This window comes from Convolutriloba macropyga, chromosome 8 (genome assembly GCF_964194025.1).
Source record: "Convolutriloba macropyga chromosome 8, txConMacr16.3, whole genome shotgun sequence".
In the NCBI taxonomy this organism is placed as follows: domain Eukaryota; kingdom Metazoa; phylum Xenacoelomorpha; order Acoela; family Convolutidae; genus Convolutriloba; species Convolutriloba macropyga.
Genome location: NC_134475.1, coordinates 47301410 through 47314726, shown reverse-complemented (window position 1 = coordinate 47314726; position 13317 = coordinate 47301410). Strand labels below are relative to the sequence as shown.

Here is a 13317-nt window from a genome sequence, read left to right as displayed (position 1 = left end):
AAAACCCATTTGAGTATATAGTTCTCCCCCCACAAGGGGGTCGGAACAATTAAGCATGAAGAACGAGGATGATACCTCTCAAAAAAGTTCAAATTTGACACCATTGCCCAAGGCTTAATTAGCACAAATTGTTCGTTCCTATGAAACACCCGGTCACGGTTAGAGAGCCGGTGTCAAGCAGTACAAAACTTTTTTTTGTACCATAGTATACATTTTACGTGCAGACAATGGCAATACCTTCTGTTAATACAGTCACGATGTTCAAAAATTGTGTATCATATAAGAGAGCGTAAATTCTGCTGCGAAAAGAACACAATCGTAAAACAATAAATTTGCTATAAATACCGGGCATAGCTAAAGCCAAAAAATAAATGATCTTATGGTGCTTAAGAAGTCCCATCCTTAAAGTTTTGTTGGTGTAATCAATAAACGATGGGGTTTTCATCAGTTTGTGCTTGCGTGTGGCATCAGCACTGTTGTGTTTGTTTTTGTGATCGCACACAATGAACGTTAAATCTGAACTGCTCCGAAGCAAACATGGACATAACTATTCCACTATCAGCCCGTAATTTGAGTTTTTCCCTGATCAGATTTGAGTCGTTCATAGGGGGTAAAGTGCAGCCCTTCCACAGAGTCTAGCAGCACTACGAACGGTTTGTTACGTCCGATTAGGGTTCTACCTACACTCTGGGAATTCTGATCAAAGCCTCGTACGGAGTTCAGATAGCATTATCAGAGCATGCTACAGGGTCTGGATAGTCTGGTGGTATTGTCTTTGTTGTCTGATCAGCGCTTTTTGCAGAGTTTGTACCAACTGAACAGAGCTCTTCCCAGAGTCTGGACAGTCTGTTGAGAACCACCAGGTCCACCCAGAACTACAAGTCTCATCCCAGGTTGAGGTGCCAGACGTAAGTGACCTCTGATCAGACCCAAGACCAACGCAAATGGTGTGTTTGCAGACCAACATTACAGGGTTTGGCATTTGGTTCGAGTGCACAATAGTATGATCAGAGGTCACTTCAGTCTGGCGATTGTATAATCAGAGGTCAATTCCGGATGGTAATGGTCTGATTAGAGGTCGTTCATTTACTTAGAAATGTTGGCTCTGCCAAAAGGCAACAAAAGAGCCAGCATTCTGATATAGACACATCTAGAGTCTGATGGCTCTGATCAGAACCAGAGGGATCCAGCTGATAGCAAATGTCCGTCCCCTTAAGAGGAAATTTTGGTTAATTGTAGACCACGACGTATCTTATGAAAAGCTGTCTAGGTTCATCCATTGAGTCAAAATATGCACGCATGGTATACTAAATAATTTTTTTCTCAGCAGTTGGGTTTCCTTTCATTAACAATATTTTAAGATTTTGTTTTCTTCGGATGAAATTAATAATAATACAAACATCAATATTAGTGAAATGAATATATTATAACAAATTAAAAAGATTCGTTCAAAAAGAACACCATTCACTGTACTTCAAGCACAATTGAGTCTGATCAAAGACGATTTTGAGTGCAAGATAATCTGATCAGGAGCAACTTTCGAGCGCTTAATTGTTTGATCAGAATTCATTTGAAGCGCACAATCGTCTTGACAATGGTCTAGGTTTGATCTGGGCTCTGGTCGCACAACCATTTTGACAATGATCATATTTCGGTCTGATCAGAGGTCATTTCCGTCGGGCAAGGTCTGATCAGAGACAACTCAGAGCGCACTCTGAGCGCATTCGGTTTTTCGAGCGCTCTTCAGTCTAATCAGAGGACGCTTTGGTCTGTGATGGTCTGATCAGAGGTGCCTTTCGTCTGGCAAAGTCTGGTCAGAGGTCACTTCGGGATGACATCTCAACTTTGGATCAGCGCTGGTTTGGGTCGCAAGCCTCATTATATTAACTATTACTGCGCCAGCAATTGGAACCAGTATTGCTATCACAGTTGTTCATGTTTTGGTCAAGATCACGCTATGGTTATGTGAGTGCTCATCCTCACATAGACAGCTTCAATTAGGAAAGGATTGAACGCTCAACCTGTGGGATGTTAGTCACACATGTTACCTTTCGATTATCTCACCAAAAATTTTGTTTTCACTACATCAAAAAAACTACTGAATTTGTTTCTCTTGAGTAATCTTCATCTCCCGCAATAAAAATCTCAACTCATTTAATCATGAACAAAAAAACGGAATTAATTGTTTCGATTTTTTTGAAGGATTTAGTTTGTATTTGACCATTTCAAATAACGTTGAAAATTGTGATCTTCAACACTAATCTTCTCTAATCTTTTTTGCAAAAACACGTAAATAGCATACTGCTTTTGAAATCATTTCTAAATTTAGGTACATCATATATCAACAAATATTCTGAGCATCATAGTACTGGGCGAATTGTTTGAGATCAGTGCACGGTGAAGTAAAACACAAAATATTTTAATAGCGCAACGATAAAACTATGCTTAAGAAAACGTGACGATAATTACCCGTACCGAACTCCAAGTGTTAATCAGTACTGGGCAATTGTAAATGCAAGTCTCCCATGTAAAATAATTTGCTCGCCTTCTAGCTTGAAATTTGATTCTTTGAAGCGCATTAGAACGGCGCAAAAGACATAATTTTAATAGTGACCGTGGGGCAGTCAGAAGGACAAACACTTACGGAGATGGAGAGAGGGGGTTCGCTCCCCGTATGTAACTTTATTTTCGCACTTTGCCAAGTCTGACAAGTCTTAAATGTGTTATGATCATAGCTCTGAATCAGTACTGATATCTAGACTTGGAATTATACTTGCCCAGTACTGATATTGACTTGGTGTTAAGTACGGGTACCAACTTGCAAGATCTTTATATTAGTTTTAGGAAATTATGTTTTTCTTACAAACCTTAAGTGGAAAAATATCTTCCGTTTATCGAGTATAAATGCGGTGTCGCTGTTTTCCGCCAATTGAGCGACACGTTTAGCATCTTAATTAGGTCTTATATAAGTAATCTTATAAATTCGCCAAATCATGATTTCGGCTAAAACTGTTCCCGCGGGAAAATTTTGACAGTCCTGAAAAGAGCTTACTGCCAGTTAACCATTCTTACATCAAGGCATAAAAAGAATTATAATGAAAATTCAGCTTTTCCAGATGCTTAATTTTTTGAGGAAAATCAATATATCGCATGTTTTTTGCAAGATTCTCGTTCAAAGATGTGATTCAAATCTTCTGAAGAATGAATCCTGCAGCAGCATGTTTGTCAAACACTCCCTCTATAGACTCTGAGTGACACATGGTGGCCACTTTATCTTCTTCCAGACGCCGGATGGTGTCCTGAAATTGACTCTGGGTGTTGTCAAACCAGTCTTTTACCATCAGAGTCGCAATTAGGCCTCCTGGCTTTGTCATTCGGGCCACTTCGAATAAGCTTTCACTCCTAAATAGCCCTCTCAATATCTCAGTATCTCTATATCTCAGTATATCTCTATATATCTCAATGAAATTCAGCTGAACCCAAACATTTCAGACAAATATTAGCAGTGATATGATGAATGTGCTGTTGTAATAGCGCAACGATAAAACTATGCTTAAAAAACGTGACGATAATTACCAACCACATCTGGTTCAGAGATGCTCTGACTCTGAGTCTGATGCTTACATAATTTGAACCCAGTCTACCTTTTTCTCGATTTAGAATGGGTTTCCGGGTTTTTTATTTATTTTTTTTAATGTTAATAGAATTTTAAAAAAGCGAAAGCCTATTCTATGTAAAAAAATATGCAGCATTCAAGTTCACACAATATTCTGCATGCTGGCCCAGAGTCATAGTGATTGATTCATTGAGCAGATCAATAGACATAAATAATGAACAAGTCTCCAGTTTCTATTCGATTCAATATTAAACAACTGTTTTCAAAACATGGCTGTGATTTCTGTTAACGTGTCCAAATTTATATAATGGCTCATTTTCTCTGTATGAACAAAAGAAAAAAGGCCTTGATATTTCTAAATAATCCATTACAAATCTGATAATTTCGTTTTGTGGTTTCTTATGTTTAGATAAAACTAGAGCAGATAAAACTATTTCATGTTATAAATTCTCTGGTTTTGCAGAAAAAAGTAAAAAGGAACTGCAGCAGTCGAAAAGAACTTGATATTCTTTAATAGTCTATAAGACATCAGGTAATTATTTTCTGCTGGTTTCTTCCATTATCAAATTGTAGAAGTTTTTTCATCTTTTAAAATAGAACAAGTTAGAAGAGCTATTTACTTTACAGATCGATCACTGAAGACACCCACTGATATTACCAAGTCGTATTCCCCAGATGGCACTGATGTCTCCTAAAATATATAGAGAAATGAAATAAAATTGAGAAACCGCAGTAACATCATCTTTAGTTGCTATATTATACTCATTTATACTGGCTTATGACAATAGTAATAGTTTTTCTAGCCTATTAGAATATTCGAAGCATAAAAAAATGAAAAACACCAATTAGTTTGTTCAAACAAGCTAACTGGAACAAAACAGTTGAACAGGTAACGAAAAAGAGAGAGGTTCAGATATTGTATTATTCCAATTGAAACGAGAATGAAATTCACGAGGCGCGGGAATTAGATTACGGGAAGATAGACATAGAATTGCGAGCCCTTTGCATCTGTGTCAAGATGTCTTAACTTGCTGAGCCATTCAAAGTACAAATAAATCGATAGCATTCCAGTTCATGTAAATGGATAGTTTGCATATCTTGGCTTGACGTATGGCCGGGTTTCCTAATTTTTCAAAAAAAATCTTAACTTAAAAAATGATGAGTCTTTGATGTTTCTTGTTCTAACACCACGTCGAGTTCGTCATTCCTTTCACATAACTCTACAATCATGCATTTTTTTCAAGTAAGATGGTTTACTATTTTCGTTCTGTCTCACTGAACAATCATTTGTCCATTTTTAAACCTCTTGCTAAACGTCAGTTATTTCGTACTTTGTCAATACCTTTAAAGTTGACATATGTAAAATTAAAATTTGCTGAAACAATGCAAAAAAAGCCAAAGCTATCCTTAGTTTCAAAGACCGAACAAAGGCGACGCAAGATATGTTCTGTAAGTTCAGTTTTCCACGTTGGAAAGCATTGGTATGTTCGGCTTGTTCGGTATGTTCGGTTTCAAGCGTGAGAAGTCGTCCGTATGTTTGGTCTGGAACGTAGGAAAGCTTCAGTATGTTTGGTTCAACTGGAGACAATTTTCGGACTATATTTAAGTTTAAAAAATGTCGATATCGAATCTCTCTTATGTTACGTATACCAAATCTCTTTTACGTTTTAAAACGACGATACCAAATTTTTCTTATATTTCTTATGTTAAATACCGAACAAAAACGATGATGCCGACATAAAGGTCGTAGGAACGTTGGTCATTTTGGCTAGAAAAAAAACGACGGTGAACTTTACAACAAAAATTTGCGTACAAAAAAGTTTGTGCTACCGTTGGTTTTAAAAGATTATGAATTTTTGGTTTCCAGTTTTGAAGTGTTGTCAAAAGTTTGACAATTTTCTCGTAACCAAAGTATTTCAGAGAAAGAGGTTAAAGAAACTTAATCTGTGTTTGAATTTCTTGCTTCACAATGGCGGCATGAATTTCTCATCCTTTTTTATCCTTCAAAAGCAAATTTTGTGATGCTTACTCGTTTCATATAATATTCTCTAGCTAAAAAAATTCCAATCAGATAAATACACAAGCACAATTTTCAATAATAAGCATGGTAACTTTCAATGAAAACGCAACAAATGGTTTCTAACGCTATGGCAATCAAATTGTCTTTTTTCACCATAACAAGCTTTAGAGCGATTTATCCCAACGAGGTCTCTATACGGAGCCGTTTTTAATGCAGAGAGACAAAGCCATTGCAGACATAAAACAGAAAGTGTTTAAAACTTATCTCCTAAAAACTGCCGCAATAGAACATTTTTGACTGTTTTCTTTGAGCTATCTTTGAAATGAAGTTTACAATTTAATGAACTGGTGGTCTGATGCTATGCACAACTTGAAAACGAACTGATTGATATTCTTATCTTTCTTAATAATTTTTAATTCATATTTAAAAGCAGATAAAATTGTTTTCCACACAAAAATTTCCAGCTACTGACGAAAAAAACGAAGCCAAAACGAAAGAAAGTTTTCTGAAAGTGCGACTCATTTCTGAAAAATCATGTGGAATCTTGATCTATTTTGTTCTATCTTGCATTACCGTTTCTTCCCCATGTGTTTCCTGAATCTTCGCAGTTAAAATCCGGGATTTTGTTCGGCTTTCAAGAATTCAGCATACTGGATACTAGATAGTAATTTGAAATAAAAATAATTTTTTTCACGCACTTTAGAATATTACAATATCTAAGTGACTATCTGGGTTTTATATGGTGCATAACATTTGGTCAGTCTTAAGAGATCTTGTTCTGTTATTCATTTTTTGGTAATCTTATGAGATTTGTGTCGATATTCTCTTTATCAGAAATTTTGATTGGTTAACCAGGTTAATCAGGTACCAAGTCGGGATGCAAGCGCCGTTTTTCAGCTCATTCTTGTTGTTAAAAAAGAGCTCAATGCGTTGAAATTATATAATAAATCCGCTCAAAGGAGTAAAAATTTCGAGAATACGCTGAAACATTCCCATATATGTTCAGTGCATTTTCAGCACATTTCCTACTTAAATGTTTACTCAGTTTGAAGCGTCTTTGTTACAAAGTTTAAGCGCATCCGTCTCAACAATTTCAGCGCATTTTTTACACAGTTTCAGCTGATTTCGGCGGATTTCAGCGTTTTTTTGCAGGATTTTTGATCCGTAAATCTTTCCACCTAAATTTTATTTTATTTTTTGAAATAACATTTTTGTACGAAGCAGGCTTAATTTTCAGCGCGTTTTTTAAAATAATTTTAGAGCGTTTCTGCGCATTTCTTACAAAAACGGTTCATTAATAGAAAGTCAAATTAAATAGGAGGAAAGTCAGGAATCAATGGCACAGTAGGGCAGGGTTAGAGACTCGAGCAAGGCAAAAAAATGACAATGAGCTGTAAGTTTTGAAACTTTGGCGGATTTCAGAGCTTTTCCTACAAAAATGCACGCATTTCAGCGCACTATTATATAAGGTTTTTACGCTGAAATTTTGAAAATTCAGCGCATTTAAGCGGATTTTCTTACATAATTTTCCAAAAAAATCTCGACCCGGTGTTTAACCGGACTAAGCGACGCACTCCCTTTCTTGAATAATCTCTCTTTCTTGAAGAATAAGACTATGATTAGTACCTGAGCTCCAATCAAAAAATCCGAGAAGTATTGGGTGTAGATATTTTTGGGCTTCGCTTGAGCAAACATCATCTCAGATGGCTCAAGAGCGTCAATTGTGCCGGAAAAGCCGGCTTCTCTCAGAGCAATACCACTCAAGCCACTTCCAGCCCCCACGTCCAGCACTTTCACGGAACTTTTGTTCAGTTCTTTACCTGAATACACACATCAACCAACGTGCATGCTGGCTCAACTTTGATTTATAAACGGTAGCTAAATAAGTGGGGTTCGATAAACAGGCAAAAAAATTAAAGCCAAGAACTTCAAACAACAAGACCTCAAGTGCTATATTGTTAGAAGACTTCTCCAGAAAAAGTTGGCGAAAATCTTGAAAAAAGTAATCTTGATATAGTTCATGCAAGATCTTACTGCATACCCCAGGTTGAGGTCCAGACCCAAATTGAGCTATGATCAGACTTTCCAGACCTAAATTACTTATGATCAGATACTTTCCAGACCAAAATAACCTCTGATCAGACTTTCCAGACTGATTGTGTCTCTGATCAGGCTTTCCAGACCGAAGAGGTTCTGATCAGACCATCTCCAGATCATGGTCCAGACTCAAATTCAGACCATTGCCCAGACCTTAATCAGACTGTGATCAGACCCAATTTCAGAAGCAAGTAACCTCTGATCATACTCAGTGGAGACCATCTCCCCAGTTGACCACTGATCAAAAATAGTCAATATCATCATCATCAGCCCCCATCAGCCCTCCCCTCCATTACTCCCTCCAACACTCCCATTGTCAACCCTCCTCCACCTGTCGATTTAAAATCCCTTCTCATCTAGCCTTAAGGTTGAGCTCCCCGTTCGAAATGATCTATGAAAATACCTGTCCAGACTATTTTTGCTTATGAAAGAACCCAGGCAGGCCAAAAATGCCAATGATGCAGACTTTGCCTCGATCAAAAATTCTGTGCGTTCATGTGTTTGTTCAGAAACGCTTAAGAGGATCCTCGTCCAGACCACAATGCGATATGATACAGACTTTGGCTCGTTCAATTTATGAAAAGACTCAGAAAGACTAAAAAAAGTTCAAGATCCAAAATTTGGCTAGTTCAAATTTTAAAAAGACTCCAGACAGATCAAAGAGAGACCGGAAAGAATGGCAAAGGTCTCTGATATCTTTTAAGGCGTCCTCGACAGATCTATGCAAAACAATAGCTGAACTTGCAATATGCATAGCAACTTCTCCATTGGTTTTCCTTCTTCGGTATAAATTATGTCGATTGATATTTCTTGACAAATTACCCGGTGTACGACCGATAGTAGTTTAGGAAATTCTAGGGCATTTTATTGGAAAAGAAAAATCAGACCCAATTGCAATCGAAGTCGCCTATGATCAGACCCAAGTGCGCTCGAATCAGCCCATGATCAGATTTTTCAGACCAAATTGACCTCTGATCAGACAATCTCCAGACCATCGTCCAGACTGTAATGGACAATCTCCAGACCATCCAGACCCTGTAATTTCGGTATGGGAACACTCGCGTGTATGCTCGACTGGGCCTGATCATAAATCAATTTTGGCCTGGGCCTCAACCTGGGACATACGGCTCATCGTTTTGATACGGTTGTCCCGTCATCTGTACTCAGTTGTGACCTACCTTCTAATCTAAAATATACTCGGGTGGGGCATCAAATCAGGGCATCGGGATTTCACGTTATTTCAATTTGATTTCATGAAGGTCTTCACTGGTTACTAAACACTCCTTGCACTGGTTGAAGCTGAATTAACATAAAACAATGGACACAAATAATTTCACAGAACTTTGAGTGATAAAATTGTTTCAGCCAAATTGAGCTTTAACTAACAACTTCTCTAATTCTTTTCATTGAGTTACTTACTCAGAAAATCAATAAAAATAAGATGCTCAGTTTTCTAATAAATATTGCTGGTTTCCTCAATAGTTTGTGGACACAAAAATTGCATAAGTTATCACACCAGACAATCTTTTTCTCTCGTGAAAATTCTCAGTCGACTTTTGATCACGCAACAAAATGATTAGTTTTATTTTGCAGCACACTGGGCGTCAAGTCACAATAAATTGATTGCTAAGTTGCTCCAAATAATAGAGTTGAGTTGAATTTCTGTGATAAGTTGTAAGTTTTGCTTCTCGATTTTTGCCGATTTAAGTTTTCGTATATTTTATAGAAGAATATCAGTACTATAGTCAAGTCAAGGCGGGATGATTACCTTAGAAGATCTCTCACAAGATTTGAAAAAAAATTGAAAAGACTTCGTTCTGTTGTTGAAACAAGAATCCCAATTTGCTTGACTTTCTGAACTTAGCTCATGAAGCATCAGATAAAGTTAATAATTATTAACAACTTGGTAGAAAAGTTGAGCGTGAAAAACTCACTTTATCAAAATTTTTAGAATCTTTAAGCCCGGATAAAGATTCATTGTTCCACAGCTGTATTTTACATTATGCAGTCAATTTTTATGGCTAGACGCAAATGATAATATTAAAATTCATGAGCTTAAGGGCTTACGATAGGTTTTTGTGACAAAAGTTATGCAGCGATTACTCTTTGTTCTTTGTTAAGTGCAATCAATTAGTCAAAATTGTTTCTCTTTGTGAAAATATTTGATATTCTGATTAGACTGATTTTCATTGTTACAAATTCTCAAAATTTCAGTAACATACTTCGTATATGTGATTGTATATTCAACGCAAAGAATGTTTAACTTGGTGTGTTCGTTAAAATTTTTACGCTGTTTCGAAATTTTTTTTGATTTCAATCATAGCCTGAGAAATCTCTTGTTGAGGATTTTCTTTTTTGATTTCACTTGAAATGATTCGTCAGAAATTTCTTTCAGGTCAATTTTATAAAAAGACTGCTTTCTCCTGTTATTATGTGGAAAAGATTTCTCCTGCTGTAATGTGATCAATTCTGTGAACAACAAAAATGTTGCAAATGTTTAGCATAATTTTGGTCAAAGAAGACCTCGTTGCACAAAAAAACTTATTTATATTATTTACTCATTCACAAGTTTTAAATTTCAAGTTTTGTCAATTCAAAAGGTATTTCTTTGACATGGCAAATTGTACGTCGAGTTGTATTAATTGCCATACCTAAAATAATATGGTTCAGTATTAAAATTAAATTTAATATTGGAATTGGAGGTATTTACATATATAAAGTTACATTTTGTTGAATTGAAGAGCAAAATGATATATGATAAAGCCTGTGGCCTGTATTGTTACGAGCGTACGTTATTTGAAATTGAAGCAACACTCTGTCTAAAAAATGAAATAAGGGCGCTCTTAGTTTATAAGAATTTCCAAGATTGATTGCGAATTTTAAAAATAAATGAATTTTTTTTAATCCAAAGATTAAACTTGTGCTTAGTAAACACTGTAAATGTTTGCGTATCACCATTTTAATTTATTGATAGTTTCTAGATACACTATGTGATCAAAAAGCTACGGTCACCTAACAAAATTTGTAAAGGGTTACAGAAAACAAAAAATACAAGATTATTAGATGAAATCAGTGCTCTAGTTGCAATTTGTGGCGTTTTAGTTTTTTAAAAACGACAACTAGACGTTACACCTAGACAGATTGTATAGTTTTCACTCTAGTTTCCCAGGACACCTGAATAAGTTTTCCAGCACATTTTTCTCCAAATTTTCCCAAAGCACTGTCTATTTTCGTGATTATTGCTTCAAAATTGCGGATAAATGTTCAATTTGACTCATACTGGGTCTATTTACTGAGAGTTCTGGTACTTCCCATTCTTTTTCGATGAAGAATTTTTGCTGATAATTTTTGATTTGTTCACAGGAGCCTCATCTTACTGAAAGAAAGTCTTGAAAACGCATTTTTTCTCGTGTTTTTTTAAGTTTCAAAGTAAAATAGAATCTTTATCTTGTTTGGAAATCTCATACAAACAGTTATATCCCTCTGATTGTATTATAATCCAAAATATTGATTTTCCAAATTTGAGTTGTGTTTTTTTTTGTCTTTTCTGCGCTTCATTTCTGTGCAAAATTCATTCACTTGATACACATTTAGCCTGTTAATTTTTAGATCTTCATTTTAAACTAATTTTGTTTTGGCTATGAAAATCGAATATGTTTACAACAGCGTGGCAAACAGTAACAGAACAAAGAAGCCTAACTATCTTTCTGTGTGAGCGGAGAAATTGAGAATGAGATCTCTTTTTGCCGTACTTAACGCCAAGTCAGTATCAGTACTGGGCAAGTCTAATTCCAAGTCTAGGTATCAGTACTGATTCGTAACTATGATCATAACACATTTAAGACTTGTCAGACTTGACTAAGACGGTGTAAAGTTCCCTACGGTGATGGAACCACTGATCGTCCGCTTCCTAGATGGTTGTTCTCCTTACTGCGCTACTAAGTATTCTCTTTTGCGCCGTTAAAACACACTTGAAAGAAGCAAATTTGAAGCGAGAAAGCGGGCAATTATATTACATGGGAGACTTGTTATTACAGTTGCCCAGTACTGATTTACACTTGTTCGGAACGGGTTAAAGCTTCGAGATTTCACGCATTTCTTCATGCTTTGGCGCATATCAAGCTTTTTAAGCGAACGTAACGTTTAAAGAGCACATATTGTGCTGTACGCATCATAAAGTTGCAACGCTAGCGAGCGTTCGAAAAACTCCTGACATGCAAATGAACAACGAAGCGCTGATGTTTGCATGTTTTAAATGTGAACTTTCATCTTTGAAACGTTCGGTAGCGCTGCAACCCTATGACACTGACTATAGCTTTGTGGTACCAAAATGTATATCAAATGCATCAATTTTTGAAAAAAAATATGAAATTACAATTCCGAGACACGCAATTTTGCTACAAAAAACACAAACCTGATTTAGCTATGTAGTTTTCTATAACTTTGACACAGAACGTGGGCGCACTCCACCCGATTCTACTCATCACTGTTTCGTAGTCGGCTGCTGTTCGATCGTAGAACTCTTTCTCTGCATCTTTGGTCTTGGAAGCCCACAACTCTCTGAGCCATACGTCTTCCTCATCTGCAGGGTTACTCTTCTTAATATCATCCGACATTGAAACTTTGAACAAATTTAACCTTGAACTGTGCAAATAGTTTGACTTAAAAGTTGAAGAAATAATAGATTCGTATATAACCACAGTGATTACTGTCTATACTTGCAAACTGGTGATAATGTTGCTCTTTGGTGATTTTGCTGTTTTGTTTGCCTTAAATTAGCTTGATAAGAAAGTGAACTCTTAAAATTATTGCTTTAGTGAGACAGAAGACGTGCAAGTATGCCGATGTATAAAAATGCCAAAAATCTATTCTAATGGTTAGCAGTAAATTTCTAGACCAATCAGATTGCTTCGAAATAGGTCCTCCCAAAGGATTCTGCAATTTTTATCATTTACAATTATTGCAAAACTCTTGCAAAACTAGCTTATAAGATCTTATCTGATTATGCATTCCGTACCAAAATCTTATATGACACACGCCAGATCTTTCACGATAAAACTTTACCTCGTAAGAACTTTTGTGATAAAAATTCATCTTATCAGATAGAAAAGTTCTTCTCGTACAATTTTGTTCGCTATTTCGACATTTTTGTACGTCGCCACAATATTTCGTCGGCTTAGTTGTACGTTATCAATAAAACATACCTAGCAAGCGAGCCAGACGGTCGATAGTAGTCAAAAGGTCTCGCAAAGTTAGACTTTAACAAATTGTTAAATAACGAAAGCATTTTTGCTCAAAGTTTTGTATACATTCTAAATTCAATTTTCTCTAGATCAATACAGGTTGTCAAGGTTCATGGTTCTGCATAATTACTGAACTCTGTTTTGCATGTCCTGCATTAACTGTTCTGATTCTTTCAAACGCAAACGCACTACCTAAGAAAGCTTCAATAAATTGGGTTTTTAGTGCTGTATCGTCGTAGATTATATCATCAATGAGACCACGTGACAATGCAACTTTCACTGACTTAAAGCAGAAATTACTCGAAGTTCTTTTTTTTCTCCACAAGTTGAGGTGTCCGAGC

The 13317-nt window shown here is 36.2% G+C and overlaps 1 protein-coding gene across 1 annotated transcript; it reads right to left on the bottom strand.

Annotated features, from left to right (window-relative positions):
* Positions 1-3073: 3073 nt before the first annotated feature.
* On the bottom strand, positions 3074-12481 carry LOC142344154 (uncharacterized). Its single transcript, XM_075395680.1, has 4 exons — positions 12148-12481; positions 7263-7456; positions 4237-4307; positions 3074-3402 (listed from the first exon to the last, which is right to left on the bottom strand). The coding sequence occupies exons 1-4, from the start codon at positions 12347-12349 to the stop codon at positions 3186-3188; spliced, it is 684 nt and encodes a 227-aa protein (XP_075251795.1). The 5' UTR covers positions 12350-12481; the 3' UTR covers positions 3074-3185.
* Positions 12482-13317: the final 836 nt, after the last annotated feature.